The sequence below is a fragment of the Mobula birostris genome, chromosome 19 (genome assembly GCF_030028105.1).
Source record: "Mobula birostris isolate sMobBir1 chromosome 19, sMobBir1.hap1, whole genome shotgun sequence".
Lineage (NCBI taxonomy): Eukaryota > Metazoa > Chordata > Chondrichthyes > Myliobatiformes > Myliobatidae > Mobula > Mobula birostris.
In genome coordinates, this window is record NC_092388.1 from 60093289 (window position 1) to 60113238 (window position 19950).

General features: G+C 43.3%; 1 protein-coding gene across 1 annotated transcript in view; it reads left to right on the plus strand.

Annotated features, from left to right (window-relative positions):
• Positions 1 to 10348: 10348 nt before the first annotated feature.
• LOC140212635 (uncharacterized) overlaps positions 10349 to 19950 on the plus strand; it is a 40295-nt gene continuing 30693 nt past the window's right edge. Inside the window, exons 1-2 of the mRNA XM_072283692.1 lie at positions 10349 to 10373; positions 17241 to 17591. Coding sequence (XP_072139793.1) covers positions 17243 to 17591 — 349 coding nt within the window. The 5' untranslated portion in view covers positions 10349 to 10373; positions 17241 to 17242. The remainder of the gene's footprint in view (positions 10374 to 17240; positions 17592 to 19950) is intronic.

The following is a 19950-nucleotide window of genomic DNA, read 5'->3' on the forward strand; positions in this document are numbered from 1 at the left end:
TGATGTATGGTGGAATGTATATTGATTGGTTGCATCATGGCCTGGTATGGAAATACCAATGCTCTTGAATGAAAAATGCTACAAAAAGTAGAGGTTATGGCCCAGTCCCTCATGGGTAAAGCCCTCCCCACCACTGAGTACCTCTACATGGAGCGCTGTCACAGGAAGGCAGCATCCATCATCAAGGACCCCCACCACTCAGATGATGCTCTCTTCTCGCTGCTGCCGTCAGGAAGATGGTACAGGAGCCTCAGGACTCACTACCAGGCTCAGGAACAGTTATTATCCCTCAACCTTCAGGCTCTTGAACCAGAGGGGATAACTTCACTCCCCCCATCACTGAGCTGTTCCCACAACCTATGGACTCACTTTATAGGACTCTTCACCTGATGTTCTCGATACTTATTGCTTATTTATTACTTTTCTTCCTTTGTATTTGCACAGTTTGTTGTCTTTTCTTTGACTTTCTTGTTGGGTGCAGTCTTTCATTGATCCTATAGTGTTTTTTTTGGATTTACTGTATATGTCTGCAAGAAAATGTATCTCAAGTTTCCTTATGGTGACATGTATGTACTTTGAACTTTGATATGTTATGAAGGATTTGGAAAAAGGTAAAATTGATTCACAAGAGATTGCAGATACTGGAAATACGCAGGAGGGTTGAGCATCGTCTACAAGAGGAAAGGAATCATCTTTGGGTTAAAAACCTGCACAGGACTGAGAGGGGAAGTAGCGAGTATGAAAAGGAGAGGGACACTGGAGCATTGGATGATTGCTAGTCTGAGGAGAGGTTGAAAAGATGAAGGCCAGGCTTTGCCAGGCGGATGATACATGAAGGTAGGTCAAAGACAGGGAAAAAAGGAAAAAGTTAGCTATATTAGTACAACAAAATGGGAGGAAAGTTTTCAAAAAAGAAAGATAAGTTGGCATCTAGATATTTAGATGAGTTTTATTGACCATAGACTTGAGACATAATTAAGTTGACCACTGCTACACAGCAGTCAAGGATGCCTACTGTTCCGTCCCACGACCTCACTTCAGAAAATCGGACCATCAGGTCGTATTCCTCCTCCCGGCTTACAAACAGAAACTGAAGCAGGAGGTCACGGTGTCAAAAATGGTGTCACATTGGATGGAGGAAACGGATGAGGCCCTCCGTGACTGCTTTGAATTGGTGGACTGGTTAGTATTCAAGGACTCGGCAACTAACCTCAATGAGTATGCCTCAGCTGTCACGCTCTTTATCTGGAAATGCACAGAGGACTGTGTGTCTCGCAAGATGATCCGAGTATTCCCTAACCAGAAACCTTGGATGAATTATGAGGTCCAGTCCCTTTTGAAGGCTAGAGCTGTGGCTTTTAGGTCTGGGGATACCAGTCACTACACGGAATCCAGGCGTGAATTCCGGAAAGCCATTAAGGGTGCCAAGAGGCAATATCAAGCCAAGTTGGAAGCCCAGGCTAACCAGAGGGATGCCGGTAGACTATGGCAGGGTCTAAATGAGATCGCTGGGCGCAAAGAAAAGGCTGGGAATATCAATAACTGTGGCGCTTCTCTTCCTGATGAACTTAACGTATTGTACACAAGATTCGAACAGAAGAGGAGTGTTCCACTCCCTCCGGATGAACCGGACCTGGTGGCATCGAGATTCATCGTCACCGAGGAGGACGTTAGAAGGGCCTTCCTGAAGATAAATCCAAGGAAGGCGACGGGCCCAGGTGGCGTCCCGGGATGGATTCTCCGGGCCTGGGCAAGTGAACTAGCTGGAGTGTTTGCTGACATCTTCAACTGCTTCTTGCTTCAGTCTAAGATCCCCTCGTGTTTTAAGAAGGCAACGATAATCCCAGTGCCGAAGAAGAGCAAGGTGGCATGTCTGAATGACTATCGACCTGTGGCTCTGACATCAATTGCTATGAAGTGCTTCGAGCGATTGGTTATGGCACACATCAACCACAGCCTACCGGTCAACTTTGACGCTTTGCAATTCGCCTACCGGAGCAACGGGTCAATGGCAGATGCCATCTCTCTGGCCCCTACATTCCTCCTTAGAACACCTGGAGAATAAAGATGAATATGTAAGGCTCCTTTTCATTGACTACAGCTCTGCCTTTAATACCATCATTCCAAATAAACTGATTCCTAAGCTCCCGAACCTGGGCCTTAGCACTCCGATCTGCAGCTGGATCTTCAACTTCCTCACAGACAGGACCCAGGCTGTAAAAATAAGGGACAAGCTCTCCTCTACAATCACTCTGAGCACCGGTGCCCCACAAGGCTGTGTACTCAGCCCCCTGCTGTACTCACTGTACACCCATGATTGTGCAGCCAAGTTTCCATCGAACTCAATATATAAGTTTGCTGATGACACCACAATTGTAGGCCATATCTCAGGTAATAATGAGTTTGAGTACAGAGAGGAAATTAAGAACCTGGTGGCATGGTGCGAAGACAATAACCTATTCCTCAACGTCAGCAAGATGAAGGAATTGGTTGTTGACTTCAGAAGGAGTAGCGGACTACACAACCCCATTTACATCGGTGGTGTGTAATTGGAACAGGTCAAAAGCTTTAAGTTCCTCGGGGTCAATATCACAAATGACCTGTCTTGGTCCAACTAAGCAGAGTCCACTGCCAAGAAGGCCCACCAGTGCCTTTACTTCCTGAGGAAGCTAAGGAAATTCGGCCTGTCCCCGATAACCCTCACTAATTTTTATAGATGCACCATAGAAAGCATTCTTCGGTGCATCACAACCTGGTATGGAAGTTGTCCTGTCCAAGACAGGAAGAAGCTGCAGAAGATCATGAACACAGCCCAGCACATCACACAAACCAATCTTCCATCCTTGGACTCACTTTACACCGCACGCTGTCAGAGCAGTGCTGCCAGGATAATCAAGGACACGACCCACCCAGCCAACACACTTTTCATCCCTCTTCCCTCCGGGAAAAGGCTCAGGAGCTTGAGGAATCATACGGCCAGATTTGGGAACAGCTTCTTTCCAACTGTGATAAGACTGCTGAACGGATCCTGACCCGGATCTGGGCCATACCCTCCAAATATCCGGACCTGCCTCTCGGTTTTTTTGCACTACCTTACTTTCCCTTTTCTATTTTCTATTTATGATTTATAATTTAAATTTTTAATACTTACTATTGATTTGTACTCCAGGGAGCATGAAGAGCAGAATCAAATATCGCTGTGATGATTGTACGCTCTAGTATCAATTGTTTGGCATCAATAAAATATAAAGTAGTTGTCGGGTGTAGGTAATGCCAGCAAAGCCAACATATATTTGTCATCCCTAATGGCAGCTGGGTTGGTGGCAGTAAGCTACGTTCTTTGAGCCCTTGTGAGAAACTACTGGCACAATGTAGTTGGGGAAGGAGACATAGCAAAGATCAGAATGAGAATCAGAATCTGGTTTATTATCACTGGCATGTGTCGTGAACTTTGTTAGCAGCAGCAGTTCAATGCAACACTTAATCTAGAAGATGAAGAAGAAATAAATAAAAAAATCAATTACAGTGTGCATATATTAAATAGATTAAAAATCATGCAAAAACAGGAATAATATATATATTAAAAAGTGAGGTAGTGTTCACAGGTTCAATGTCCATTTAGGAATTGGATGGCCGAGGGGAAGAAGCTGTTCCTGAATTGCTGAGTGTGTGCCTTCAGGCTTCTGTACCTCCTACCTGATGGTAACAGTGAGAAAAGAGCTTGCCTTGGGTGCTGGGGGTCCATAATAATGGACGCTGCCTTTCTGAGACACCACTCCTTGAAGATGTCCTGGGTACTTTGTAGGCTAGTGCCCAAGATGGAGCTGACTAGATTTACAACCTTCTGCAGCTTCTTTCAGTCCTGTGCAGTAGCCCCCCCCCCCCCCCATACCAGACAGTGATGCAGCCTGTCAGAATGCTCTCCACGGTACAACCATAGAAGTTTTTGAGTGCATTTGTTGACATGCCAAATCTCTTCAAGTTCCTAATAAAGTATAGCCGCTCTCTTGCCTTCTTTATATGAAGCTAATCTGCAGTTCAAAGTTTGTGCAGCCCTGCTGCATGTCATTCTTGGGAGTACAGGTTATGGGTTTGGGAGTTGCTATCAAAACAAGCAAAGAAAGGAAGGGTCCCGGCCCAAAACGTCGACTGTACCTCTTCCTATAGATGCTGCCTGACCTGCTGCAATCACCAGCATTTTTTGTGTGTGTTGCTTGAATTTCCAGCATCTGCAGATTTCCTTGTGTCTGCAAAGAAAGGAAGTGTTGTATATTTTGTGGACGGCATGAACTGCAGCAATAATGCACTGATGATGGAGAATGTGAAGTTTTAGGATGGCCCAGAGGGTGTCAGTGGACTGTTATGTCCTGGAATGTTGTTGGAGCTTCACCCATCCAAACAAATAGAGAGTATTCCATTATGGCCATGATATACCTTGTAGATGGTGGAAATGCTTTGGCATGTCAGGAAGTGAGTATCATTATCCAGCCTCTAAGTTGTCATTATAGCCACAGTATTTGTGTAAGCACAAGAGATTTTGCAGATGCTGGAAATCTCGGGCAATACAAAAGTAAAATCAAGTCAGGCAGCATCTATGGATGGAAATTAACAGTCAATGCTTTGGGCTAATGCCCTTCATTAGGGCCGGGAAGGAAGGGGGCAGAAGCCAGAATAAGAGGGTAGGATGAGGGGAAACTGGAAGGGGTTAAGGTGAGGGGGAAGGGAGGTAGGTGAGGAAGCAGGGAGATAAAGTAAGAAGCTGGGAGGGGGTAAGTGGAAGAGATAAGGGGTTGAAGGGAAACAAATCTAACAGGACAGTGGACCATGGAAGGAGATAGGGTATCAGAGAGAGAAAGGAGAGGTGAAAGAATAATGAGAATAGGGTTGTTTGTAACAAGACTGTGATGTAACAAAAAAGTGCGCATGCGCCGGTCGTGTATGCAGCCTGTTACAGCCGTTCCGACTAGTATTCTTACTTTTTTAACTTACATTATTTGTTGTATTTTTTTCACAGTAACACGTTGAAGCTGTATGCTGTCTAACATGCTGGTAGGGAGAGTTTTATTTGGGTTTTTAGCGCTGGAAATAGTTACACTCCGACACGTCTCATTAGCGGGGCAGCAGTATGGTTGCATTGTTTATTCCAGGGACCAGCTGATTGCACTTATGCCGGCCGGTTGAGCGAGCAGAGCGGTGGACACCCCTGCTGAAATCTGGAGGAAAACACACAGAGGATGCAGAAGGGGATCACAAAGGCGAGGAAAGAGGACTGGGTCGAGACAACAGAGACTTATGGAGAAGAGGAGTTTGGTGGGTAAGAAAATGGACGAGTTGACGGCGCTAGCCAGGTGTCAGAGAACATTTCGGGAGTGCAGTGTTATGTGTTTTACTGAAACGGGGCTGCACGTGGTCATACCCGATCAAAACTTTTCCATGGAGGGCTTCCAGACCATTCGGGCTGACCGGAAGTGCACTGAGAGCGGTAAGCATAAAGGAGTTGGGGGCTTACTGTTCTGGTTAACAATGGATGGTGCAATCCTGGTCATGTTACGATCGAGGAACGTGTTTGTAGACCGGATATTGAACTTTTTGCCGTTGGACTCCAGCCATATTCCACCGAGATACAACACTGGGCGTCATGGGAGGTTGTTCCTGCCTGTGGCCATCGAACTTTGCAGCTCCTCCCGTGGAGGGTCTGACACCCTGAGCCAATAGGCTGGTCCTGGACTTATTTCTATCTGGCATAGTTTGCATATTGTTGTTTGATTGTTTGTGGTTTCTGTATTGCTATATTTATGCTCTATTCTTGGCTGGTGCAGCTGTAATGAAACCCAGTCTCCCTCGGGATCAATAAAGTATATCTATCTATCTATATATCTATGTGGTCTGGATCCAAGTGGTCCTGGTAAAATCCAAAATATGTATCAGTGAGTAGTGCTACTTGATATTAGTGGTGGTTGCGTGATTTTGGATCATCTTCTTCAAGCTCTTCAGTTCTTTTGCTTGAAAAGTACTGATCCAATTGTGTTTTGGAAGGAGATCCAGGATTTAGTCTTACCAATGATGAAGGAACAGTGATATATGTTAAGGTCAGGATAATACGGAGCTTCAAAGGGAGTGGTTTCTTCGTAGTACAGGCTGTGGGCCTGGTGGGTGTCAACAAAACAATGTACTGCATTGAATGGTGAGAAGTACAACTAGTTCAGCACAAGTTTTCAGTCTTTAAGCCTTAAGCCTTTAAGCCTTTTATGTATCCTGTGTTTTTGCGCTTTCTGGACATTGCATGGAGCTATTTGGATTAACTGAAGCTTGTCTTCTTTGATATTGGGGATTTTAATAGGAATCCAAGATTGTATATTTCATTGGACACCTGCGTGAATGCAGGGTTATAAGTGTTAGCATGTTTTGGGCCTTCCATTATTGAGAATTGTGGTATTCAAGGAGCCACCACCTCCTGGTAGTGTTTAATTGTCCACCAGATGTGGCAAGAGAGCAGAACATAGTTTTAATCTATTAGTTCAGCTCAGGATGTGTTCCAGGCTGTTATTGATATTTAAGAGGCATGGAGAACTCTGTTGCACTTCATTAAGTTGGCATTTCATTTTCAGGCACTGCTCCCAGGATGCCCTTCTGCACCCCTCATTAATCGTTTGGTTTGAGAGTTATGCCAAGCCATGAATTAAGAATTGTGGTGGTGTGGTGCTGCTGCAGCAAAATGTTTCATTACACCTGTGCATTCATGTCTTTGAGCATATGACAATAAACTCGACTTTAACCTTGGCATACATTGTTGCTGCTGAAGGTGCATAGCAATTCATTTCTGAGTTTATCAAATTTAGGAAGATTGTATTGCCACGTAACATGATGAAGGTATCCTCAGTGTGAGGATGGGACCTTGTATGAGGACTCTGTAGTGGTCACTTCTACCAAATTTATGGGTGTCAAATGAATCTGCACTGGTTTAATGAGAATGAGTAGGTTTATTCCTTTTTCACTCACTGCTTCAGTGGACATCTTACACTGAGCAAATAGCAAGTTTCAGACAGACTGGGTTAATAATCTTTCAGTATCAACTGATGTTTATTTTAGTGTGTGACCCTGGGAACGGCTATGGATCACACCATCCTTTGTTAGACAGCAACTTGGGGCAAATCTTGAGAAGGACCATCTAATTTCTTAGCAAATATAGTAACAAGAAAGCAGAAGATGGTCCGATCTGCACTGCAGCTTTCTCAAGGGTAGTGCTTGATGGGAATGAGACTGTAGTCGTGAAGGAAGATGTGACAGGGAGGACTTCTCTCATTGCCTGCCAAGGCCTTCGTGCTTGTTTGTGAGTGGTGGTGATGAGGTATTCTATCCAATAAATAGTCTACCTGAGGAACTATCTGACAAGATCCACTGTCTCCTCCAGAATGCTCAAAATATAACCTTACTTGTTTGGTGCTGAGAAGGCCCATCTCCGTCAGATCTTTCTTGTCACAGTTAGAGCCTCACTCCACTGCACATTGCCTCACAAATGCTGTATCAGGCAATAAGCTATCATCCATATTCTGGAATGTCCATTTGTCAGGAAGGCGATCCATTCAACTTTGCTGACGTTCATTTTATACTATTGTGTAATAAAGAACCATGCTCAATGGGCTGTTGCCATGACACGCATTGATTCAAACAGTAACTGCTATTGAAAGATAATTAACTGCGTGAAGGTGCCTTATGAGGTGCTGACACTTGCTGATCTTCCAGTGCAAGGAGTTGCTCACAATTAAATATTGCTGCATGGCTCTTTCCAAGGTCAACTATTTGCTAAGGGATGTCTTGAAGTTTGGTAGTTCTACAGGGAAAGGCAAACCTAGTCAAGCCTACTTAATTGTTAGAAGCAGTGAGATTCCTGCAGGCTATTTGCTTGAAGAATGTACAGTACCAAAACCAAAACTTGACATCTTTTAAATAATTTATACTGTCATATATATATATTTCAAATGTTATGGATAAAGTATGTTTAGTAATGAAGGAATATGTGCTGTGATGTCACATTGATTTATGTGTACAATATATCAATAACAAATACATTAATAAAATTTCTTGATGTAGAAAGATTCTGTAAAGTTACATATGAGCTTAAGAAATAGGAGCAGGAGTCGGCCATTTGTCCCATCGAGCCTGCTCAGCCATTCAATAAGATCATGACTGTTCTGACCATAGACTCGTCTCCACCTACCTGCCTTTTCCCCATAACCCTTAATTCCCCTACTATGCAAAAATCTATCCAACCTTGTCTTACAAATATTTACTGAGGCAGCTTCCACCGCTTCATTGGGCAGAGAATTCGACAGATTCACCACTCTTTGGGAAAAGTAGTTCCTCCTAATCTCGGTCCTAAATTTACTTCCCCAAATCTTGAGGCTATGTCACCTAGTTCTAGTCTCAGCTACCAGTGGAAAAAACTTTCCTGCCTCTATCATATCTTATCCCTTTCTACAAGACCTCCTCTTATCCTTCCGAATTTCAGCGAGTACAATCCCAAGTGACTCAATCTCTCCTCATAGTTTAACCCCCTCATCTCCGAATCAACCTGGTGAACTCCCTCTGCACTGCCTCCATAGCCAGTATATCCTTCCTCAAGTAAGGAGACCAGAACTGCACACAGTTCTCCAGATGCAGCCTCACTATTACCCTGTACAGATGCAGTATAACCTCCCTGCTCTTAAATTCAATCCCTCTAGCAATGAAGGCCAACCTTTCGTAGGCATTCTTGATAGCCTGCTGCACCTGCAAACTATCCTTTTGTAATTCATGCACAAGCACTCCCAAGTCCTTCTGCACAGCAGCATGCTGCAAACTTTTTACCATTTAAATAATAATCTGTTCTTTCGTTTTTCTTTTCATGTGGATGACTTTGCATTTACAAACATTGTATTCCATCTGCCAGACCCTTGCCCACTCAACCTATCAATATCTCTCTGCAGACTCTCCGTATCCTCTGCACAATTTTCTTTTCCACTCAACTTAGTATCATCAGCAAACTTAGATACACTACACTCGGTTCCCTCTTCCAGATTGTTAACGTATATTGTGAATAGTTGCGAGCCCAGCACCCACCCCTGCAGCACACCGCTCACCACTGATTGCCAACCAGAGAAACACCCATGTATACCAACTCTGTTTTCTATTGGTTAGGCAATTCTCTATCCATTGTAATATAACACCCCCAACTCTATGCATCCTTATCTTATGGACAAGTCTTATAATTCCATGCGGCAACTGCCTGATGGATCAATTTCTTTCCAGATGCCTCGCTATTTCTTCTTTAGTGCTAGCTTGAAGCATTTTCTGAACTACAGATGTTAAACTAACTAGCCTATAGTTAGCAACACACATAAAAATTGCTAGTGAACGCAGCAGGCCAGGCAGCACCTATCAAGTGGGAACTTTCAAATCTCTTACTATCTCTCCTTTCAGTTAGTCCTGACGAAGGGTCTTGGCCCGAAACGTTGACTGTACCTCTTCCTATAAATGCTGCCTGGCCTCCTGCATTCAGAAGCAATTTTTATGTGTGTTGCTTGAAATTCCAGCATCTGTAGATTTCTTCGTGTTAGCCTGTAGTTACCCGCCCTTTGCCTACATTCTATTTGAACAGTGTGTAACATTCGCCTTCTTCCAGTCCACTTACACCTGCCCAGAACCCAGGGAATTTTGGTACATTATTACCAAAGCTTCAACTATAACCTCTACCATTTCCTTCAATACCCTGGGATGCATTCCAACAGAACCAGCGGATTTATCTATCTTCAGGCCCACAAGTTTGCACAGGACTACCTCTTTAGTGACAGCTGTTGTATCGAGGTCCTCACCTCCCATCGCTTCCATATTATCTCTCTTCGGCATGTTAGACGTGACCTCCACCGTGAAAACCGACACAAAATAGTAATTCAAAGCCTCAGCCATTTCTTCATTACCCAATATCAATTCTCCCTTCTCATCCTAGTTAAAAGTAAATTATTAATTTTGCTGTATAACCAACTAGAACACCAATAACCTTCCTGACGGACATAATACATCCGATTAAACCCTCGGAATTAATACGAAAGGTTTAACCTAACATCAAACAACAAATTATTCCCCGCCGACGCATTCTGTGTAGGATCATGTGCTGCTATGCTTCGTTAAACTCAATTCTAAAGCAGCTTCTGCAAGCCGAACTTTCTACGTTGGTCTTTATGACGTGTCGTTCCAGACAAGGCGGTGGGAACATCAAGGAAACTACAATTCCCAGAATACTCTGCGGAAGGCCGAGCAGTGCGTTTTCCAGGATCGAGTGGGTCACGTGATCTTTTTTTCGGTGACGCAGCCGGATCTAAGGAAGGTTCACTCAGGTGGGTGAGCTAGTGTTGGTGGACGGGCAATGAACCGTACAATGGTGTAATAACTGAGGGATTTACCCCTCCTCCCCGGTAGAGAGAGTTTCACCCCGTCTTCTTTGGTTAAAGAGTTTAACTCCCTCCCCGCTTTCTTTTGTTAAACGGGTTAACTCTCTCCCCGCCGCCTTTGGTTAAACGGGTTAACTCTCTCCCCGCCGCCTTTGGTTAAACGGGTTAACTCTCTCCCCGCCGCCTTTGGTTAAACGGGTTAACTCTCTCCCCGCCGCCTTTGGTTAAACGGGTTAACTCCTTCCCCGCCTTCTTTGGTTAAAACGATAAATTCCCTTTCTTGGTAATGACAGGTTTTACCAGCTTCCTTGGTCATGAGGAGGTTCTAGCACCTAGCCCTGGTGATAGATGCATTTATTTTTTACCTGCTGATAGGAGTGTTTTACCCACTCAGTTGTGGAGGGGTTGCCACCTTCACCTCAGTTATGGAAGGGATTCACTCCTGTGCTTCCCCCTCCCCCTTCCCCGGCTTATTGTCGGAAGCCTTTACCTTGCTTGTGAAGGGGTCTCTCCCCCTCTTCTTGGTTATGAGGAGATTATATTTGCCTTATGTGGCAGCCTGTTTTTGATCGACATTGCGATTTTCACAGTATCCAGTGGCAAAGATGCTCGGTGGATTTTCACAACAAAAGCCATTGAATATCCAGGAAGCCACTGGAGCTGCTGATTTAAAACAACTGTTTGGATTACAGCACAGTCTGTTTGCAAAATTATTCTATCTTGGTTAATACGATTTTAGAAAGAAGGATGAAATATTTACTATAAGAAATTATTCAGTGGGGAAGGTTTTGCAGCTAACTTTGTTTTCCACCTTTTATGTTGTCTGGACTAGCTACAAACAGAAAATGGATTGAGTGATAAAAGAGCAACACACAAAATACTGGAGGGAATCAGCAGGTTAGGCAGCATCAATGGAGGGAAATCAACTGTCTACATTTTGTGCCAAGACCCTTCATCAGGGCTGGGCCTGAAATGTTGATTTTTTTCCCTCAAGATTTGCAGCACCTGCAAAATCTCTTGTATCTAGGTGGTAAAAGAGATGGGAAACTTTAAAGAAGTAGGAATTTTAACAATTAACAGTGGTCTTTATTTGGTGTTAGGTTATTATTTCACTACATTTGTTGGGGAGGGGGAGGAATTAAGTGTTACTAACTAGATTAGGACCTGGATTTCTGTCACATAACGGGATGGATGGTTGATTCTTACAGTATTGGGAAGGGTTCATGTTTAAAAGCATCCAATTTAGGAACATGAGTTGGTCTCTCACCCCCTTGAAATTGCTCTAACATTCAATAAGATCACAGCTAATCTGATTACAACCATCAACCCTACATTTCCATCTAACTTTTCATGCCATTGCTTAACAAAAATCTACCTTAAAGTATTAAAATGCTCTTGAGGAAGAGAGTTTTAAAGACTCATGAAGAGGAGAAAATAGTGCCTCTTCTGTCTTAAATGGATAAACCCCATGTTTAAATGTTGGCCTAGTTCTAGGTTCTCCCACAAGAGCAGATCTGAGAGATAAGTTCCTGAGAGAATAGTTGATATTGGAACTCTCAAAGGGGGTGCTGGAATCAGATACAATTACTGTGTTTAAGTGGCAGTTGGACATTTCAATAGGCAGGCCATTGAAAGATATGAACCTAATTTAGGCAAATAGGATTATAGTAGGTGGTCAAGTAGTTAAACATGGATGTGGTGGCCTGAGAGGTCTGTTTTTGTGCAGTTTCTCCAGTACAGGAAACAGCAAGTTGAGCAGCATCTGTGGAAAGGGGAACAAAATTAATGTTTCGGGCTACAAAAACTTTCCTTGCGGTACCCATGCATTTGGGACAAACTGATCTCTCTAAATATCAGAGTTTTGCAATCCCCTGTCACTTATTTAACATGCTTTTTTAGACCTATAGACCGTAACATATTGGAGCAAAATTAGGCCATTTGACCCATTGTGTCTGTTCCGCCATTCCATCATGGCTGATTTATTACCTCTCAATCTCGCTCGACTGTATTCTCCCCATAACCTTTCCCTCTGGCTAAAGGAATTCCTCATCTATATTATAAATTGAAGTCTGTCTATTTTGAGGCTGTGCCCCCGGTCGTAGGCTTGCCTACTATAGGAAACATCTTCCCCACATCCACTCTATCTAGGCTGCTCAATATTGAATAAATTTCAATGAGACCCCTCCCTCATTCTTCTAAACTCCAGTGGATAAAGGCTAGAGCCTTCTGCAGACCCTCTGCTTCTTCAGCACTACCTGCCCCTCCACCTATCTTTGTATCATCCACAAACTTGACTATAAATCCATCAATTCTGTCATCATAACATGACAAACTGGGATCCCAGCACTGACCCCTGTGGAACACAATTAGTCACCGGTAGCCGATGATGGAGCTGACTGCATTAACAACTTTCTGAAACTTCTTTTGATCCTATGCAATACCCCCAGATGGTGATACAGCCAGTTCGAATGCTCTCCATGGTACATCATTAGAAACTTGCAAGTGTCTTTACCTACATACAGAATCTAGTCAAACTCCTAGTGAAATATAGTTGCTGTCGTGCATTATTTGTAACTGAATCGATATGTTGGGCCCAGGATAGATCTCAGAGATGTTGACACCCAGTAACATAAAATTACTCACTCTTTCTACTTCTGAACCCTCTGTGAGAACTGGCGTGTGTTCCCTTGCCTTACCGTTTGTGAAGTATATAGTCAGTTGTTTGGTGTAACTGATGTTGAGTGCAAGGTTGTTGCTGTGATACCACTCAATTAACTGATCTATCTTGCTCTTGTACGCCTTCTCGTCACCATCTGAAATTCTGCCAACAATAGTTGTATCATCAGCATATTTATAGATGGTATTTGAGCTGTACCTAGCCACACAATCATGGGTTAGAGAGAGTAGAGCAGTGGGCTAAGCACACACCCCTGAGGTGCACCAGTGTTGATCATCAACGAGGAGGAGACATTATCACCAATCTGCACAGATTGTGGTCTTCTGGTTTGGAAGTCGAGGATCCAATTGCGGAGGAAGTGTGCCTAGCCACACTATTATGAGCATAGAGAGAGTGGAGCAGTGAGCTAAGCACACATCGTTAAATTGCGCCAGTGTTTGTGCCATTGTCAAACATGTTAGAATTAATTTGGCGATTTATATTCAGTTCTGGTCACCACATTTTAGAAAGTATGTGGAAGTTTTAGAGAGGGTGCAGAGGACATTTATCAGCATGCTGCCTGGATTAGAGAGTTTGTCTTATGAGGAGAGGTTGAGTGAGCTAGGGTTTTCCTCTTTGGAGTGAGGGAGGATGAGAATGGCTTGATAGAGGTGTGTAAAATGAGTCATAGGCAGAGTGGATAACCAGCACCTTTTCCAAGGGTGGCAGTAGCAAATATGAGTAGACATAATTGGAGGAAAATATGGGGGGGGGGGAGGATATCAAAGGTAGGTTTTTTCGCACAAAGGGTGGTAACATCATGGAACACACTACCAGGGTATGTGGTAGAGGCACGTACATCAGGGACATTTAAGAGACTCTTAGGTAGGTACGTGGATGAAAGAAAATGGAAGGTTATGTGGGAGGGTGGGTTAGATTGATCTCGGAGCAGGTTAAAAGATCGGCACAACATTGTGCAGTACTGTTTTGTGTTCTATGTTTTATGTTATATTTCACATTTTCCCACATATCACTCTTGTCAGATCGTTACCCTTTCTTTCTCAATTATTTTCGCGTATTCAACAAATGTAGCAAACACACCTTCACACTCTTTTCATTCAAGCCATTAATAAATTGCAAAAACTTGCGACCCCATCACCAGCCCTTGTTTGCACACCTCTTGTTACAACTTCTAACCAGAACAAAACTCGGGGGAGTCTAGTACTAGAGGGCATGACTTAAGGATTGAAGGGCGCCCATTCAGAACAGAAATGCGAAGATTTTTTTTTAGCCAGAGGGTGGTGAATCTATGGGAATTTGTTGCCACGGGTGGCAGTGGAGGCCAAGTCATTGGATGTATTTAAGGCAGAGATTGATAGGTATCTGAGTAGCCAGGGCATCAAAGGTTATGGTGAGAAGGCGGGGGAGTGGGACTAAATGAGAGATTGGATCAGTTTATGATAAAATGGCGGAGCAGACTCGATGGGCCGAATGGCTGACTTCTGCTCCTTTGTCTGTCTTATGTTCTTATGCTTCTCCTCGTTTCTTGTTAACTAGTCAACCCTCTCTCCAGTGCAATATGTTACCACCCACCCAACTTGTTCTTATTTTCTGCAATAACATCTGATGCACCTTATCAAATGTCTTCTGGAAATCTATTAGTACTTTTACCACTTCCCTTTTATCCACAGCATATGCTATGTCTTCATATAAAAGCAATACATTGATCAAATGTGATTTCCCCTTCACAAAACCATGTTTACCTTATCTGATATCTTGAGTTTGTCAAGGTGTTTGATACAACTTATTTTATTTTCCTTTAACAGATATTAAACTACGTGGCTAGTGGTTTCCTGCTTCATTTCTCTCCTTTCTTGAACTTTGGAATTACATTTCAATCTAATGAAATCTTCTTTGAACCAGTGCATCAACTATCCTATTAACTATTTCTTTAGAGTCCCTAGGATGAAGTCCACCAGGGTTGGCGACCTGTCAGCTTGTAGCTTCAATAATTTGCTCAGTGCCACTTACCTGGTGACTAATTTTCCAGAGTCCTTTCCTCCTTTTCAAACCCTGATTTACAGTAACTTCTGGAGATTATTTGTGTCCTCAATAATGAAAACTTATATAAAATACTTGGGGCAAAATTTGCCATTATTGTTTTTCCTTGTTAATTCTGGCTCTGCCGCCTACCTTTCTACAATTTATGTGTTTTTACTTTTGATACATTGATGAACTTTTTTAGTTAACACGCATTCTGTGTATCCCCTTGAAGTTTTTACTTCTCCATGGAATATATCCATTCTGTTTATCCGAAAAATCCCTTTAAGCATCTGACACAATGTTGAATTATCTCTTAACTTAATTTACAAGTTTACTATGTTTTCATCCCCAGATCATTAATTATATTTAAATTTAAAATACTAGTTTCAGACCCATTCGCGTTTTGCTGAAACTGAATGTAAAATTTAATTAGTTTATGGTTGCAGCTTCCCGGAGGCACCTTTTCAATGTGATGATTAACTAATCGTAAATCACTGTATCTGATCCAGTATAGCCAGCTATTTGGTTAGCTTCAGAACATGCGTTTGTAAGAAATTAATCCCAAAATAGTGTATATGCAGGTTAAAATTATCTGCAGAGCAGTTGAATGATCTGCTTTTTGATAGGGGAGGGTGGCAGAGATGGTAGGGGTGGCAGTCATGAATATCTAATTATATTTATGGGGGAATCGTGTTTGGGAGGATTGGCAGTGTTGGAAATTGTGTTGGCTATTGAATATGGAGGGTGATGAAGTTGAAGGTAAGGACAAAGACAAGGTAAGGACAAGTTTTCATCAGAGAGAAGAATGTGAAGCAGGGAAATGGAATAGGTATGATCAAGTTCTTTTTGACTATGGCACCGGGATATCTATGATTGAGGAAAACATTGGGAAACCTTGGCATAGAAAGTGATATTAGTACAAATGAAAAAAAACTCAGAAAATGGAATGGGTGCTGACAAGAAAACAGGTTGAAGGAAGTAAACACAAAATACTCTGCAGATGCTGGGGTCAAAGCAACACGCACAACATGCTGGAGGATCTCAGCAGGTCGGCAGCATCCGTGGAAATGAACAGTCAACGTTTCGGGCCGAGACCCTTCGTCAGGACTGTAGAGGGAGGGGGCAGGGGCCCTATAAAGAAGGTGGGGGGAGGGTGGGAAGGAGAAGGCTGGTAGGTGCCAGGTGAAAAATCAGTAAGGGGAAAGACAAAGGGGTAGGGGAGGGGAGTCCTGACGAAGGGTCTCGGCCTGAAATGTTAACTGTCCGTTTCCATGGATGCTGAGTTCCTCCAGGTTGAAGGAAGTATAGTCAATGTAGCTGTGGTGCTTCCTGTGGAAATTGGTGACTAGCTTATCCTCCGTTATGGAAATAAGCTAAATCAAGGACAGCAAGAATTAAAAATGGATTGGGTGAAAGTGAGGGCAGAGTGAATCAGAATCAGGTTTATTATCGTCATCATCCATCATGACATTTATTGTTTTGTGGCAGCAGTACAATGCAATGCATAAAAACTACAGTAAGTAGTGCAAAAGAGGAATAATGAAGTGGTGTTCATGGACTGTTCCGATGGCAGAAAGGAAGAAGCAGTTCCGAAGATGCTGAATGTGTGGTCCTCAAGCTCCTATACGTCCTCCTCAATGGTAGTAGTCAGGGGAAGACATGTCCTGGATGATGGATGCTGCCTTCCTGAGGCACTGCCTTTTGAAGAAGTGGAAATTAGCAGTAAAGATGATTTGGCAATATGGTGGAACCTATATGAGAGCATCAGTATATGATTCTATTCAATGGTGGAATTGGCTCAGTCATAATCCTGCTTCTAACTCTTCTGTTCTTGGGTGCCTTGTTTCTTCACAAAGTTATTAATGGTAAGAATTTCAGTCCTCAGTTTCCTTGTAGTTGTGTTATGGGTTCCAACCTTATCCAGTGATCAATTTTGCAAATTGAAAATGCAGAGTTAATTACTCCTCAGTAAGCCTTTCCTCAGAAGTAGTTTGTACTCTTTTGAATTGGTGTTTGAGAGGTAAATTCTGCTGCTTTTTGCTATATCAGTGAGAAATACTACACATTTTGATGGGTAATGTGTTTGACCATTTTCCATTTCAAATTTCTTGCAGGTATGATTATTTTAAAGAAGATGACTGAAGCAGGATTTGCCTTTCACAACATTCATCCAGTGCCATTACATTTGTCAGAAGAGACCACCACAACAAGCTTATGCACAAGCAATATGGAAGGAATTGAGACTGAGTTTAAAAGCTTTGTGGAAGTATTTCTCGTCAAGGTTTACAGGTGTAAGATTTGTGCATTCACCAGCAGCCTAAAAATCAAAATGAACTCTCACATGGAAAGCCGTCACAAACCCAAGGTGAATCATCAGGTTTCTAAGATGATGACTGATGCATGTCACACTGAAGATGACACCTCATATAATGCTGAGCTAGACATGGATTCTGAAACTAAAGCGGGTGAGGACATTATTGTGGACAACTTAGACAGGATGTCTTTTCTTCTTCCTATGTATAGGATGCTTCATAATATTAGCCCTGTGTCCTGTGATATGGGACTAGGGGGCCGTAGTGACCACCTGCATGCTCCTGATACATGTGAGGTCAGCACGTTATTTGAAGGGGAGTCTGCATCTTTCCAGTTAGATGGAGCCCATTCTGTTGCATCAGAGGGACGGTCATCTCCTGCTGTGCCCAGCATACGTGAAGATGATGATGAAGCTCAGTCAGAGCATCTTATGTCATTGGGTCTCTGTCGGATTTCCAACAGCAACAAAGTTCACACTGTTAATTCAGGAAGCCATCACCAAAATGTCGACAGTGATCGCGTGATTCGTAAGAAGCTCAGGAAGAAGAAGCGGAGTGAAATCAGACCCTTCAGTGATGCTGGAAGCTCTCAAGCCAAGCTGAGAATTGAACATTATTCTTGCAGATTGTGCAAGTTAGACTTGAAATCAAAAGACATTTATAACCTTCACATGACCTGTCATGATGGAGTCGCATCCTTTAAATGCATCCATTGCTGTTCCTGCACAACAGAGTGGAAGATGATGCAGAAACACCTGAAGAGTCACAGTGCTGAAAGGAGGAAATACCGTTGCTCATTTTGCAGCAAAGTATTCACTAGGCAAAAATCGTGGAAATTGCATGAAGTCAGACACAAGCAGCAACCTTGCCTTTTCTACTGCTCCAAGTGTCCATCTTTCTATTCCTCAGAGATCATGAGAGATTTGCATTCTGCCTGCCACATCAAGGGAGCTTTTAAGTGCACACAGTGTGATTTTACTGGTAGGTCATTCAGTGCTTTCTCTCTGCTGAAGAATCAATAGGAATTATACTTCATTTAAAATTTATGTTGAATGCTCATTCACCTAAGCCAAATAGCTATTCCATTTCCACATACGTGGCTTGAACTTGCAAGTGTTCTCAGGCTGAATGGCAGGAGGCAAATATTGGGAATAAAGAGAGCCTTTTCTGTTTGGCTGCCAGTGGCTAGTGGAGTTACCCATGGGTAGGTGTTAGGACCACTTCTTTTCACGTTATATGTCAATGATGGATTTGATGGCTTTGTGGCCAGGTTTGCAGTTGATACAAAGCTAGGCGGAGGGCCAGGTAGTGCTGAGGAAGTAAGCAGTCTGAAGAAGGACTCAGACAAATTAGGAGAATGGGCCAAGAAGTGGCAGATGGAATATCGTGTTGAGAAGTGTTTGGTCATGCACTTCGATAGAAGGAAGAAAGGTGTAGACTAATTCTAAATGAGGAGCAAATTCAGAAATCCAAGGTGCAAAGGGCCTGGGGGTCCTAAGTGCAGTATTCCCTAAGGGTTAATTTGCAGGTTGAGTCACGTTCAAGTCTGCTTGTCATTCAACCATACTTGAATGCCCATGAATACAATCAAATGAAACAGCATTCCAGTAGTAAGGAAGGCAAATGCATTCATTTTGAGAGGACTAGCAATGATGTGATGCTGAGGCTTTATAAGACATCGGTCAGATTGCACTTGGGGTACTATGAGCAATTTTAGGCCCCTTAGTAAGACAGGATGTACTGGCATCGGAGAGGGTCCAGAGAAGGTTCATGAGAATGATCCTGGGAATGAAAGGGATAACACATGAGGAACATATTTGTGCATTGCATGCACCTGTGCTGAGCTTGTCAATTTCATCAACTTTGTCTACAACTTCCACCCTCAATGCACTTGGTCCATTTCTGACACTTCCTAAACAACAGGAATTCTGCAGATGTTGGAAATTCAAGCAACACACTTCAAGGTTGCTGGTGAACGCAGCAGGCCAGGCAGCATCTCTAGGAAGAGGTACAGTCGACGTTTCCGGCCGAGACCCTTCGTCAGGACTAACTGAAGGAAGAGTTAGTAAGAGATTTGAAAGTGGGAGGGCGAAGGGGAGATCCAAAATGATAGGAGAAGACAGGAGGGGGAGGGATGGAGCCAAGAGCTGGACAGGTGATTGGCAAAGGGGATAGGAGAGGATCATGGGACAGGAGGTCCGGGGAGAAAGACCGGGGGGAGGGGGGGAACCCAGAGGATGGGCAAGGGGTATAGTCAGAGGGACAGAGGGAGAAAAAGGAGAGTGAGAGAAAGAACGTGTGTATAAAAATAAATAACGGATGGGGTACGAGGGGGAGGTGGGGCATTAGTGGAAGTTAGAGAAGTCGATGTTCATGCTATCAGGTTGGAGGCTACCCAGACGGAATATAGGGTGTTGTTCCTCCAACCTGAGTGTGGCTTCATCTTTACAGTAGAGGAGGCCGTGGATAGACATGTCAGAATGGGAATGGGATGTGCAATTAAAATGTGTGG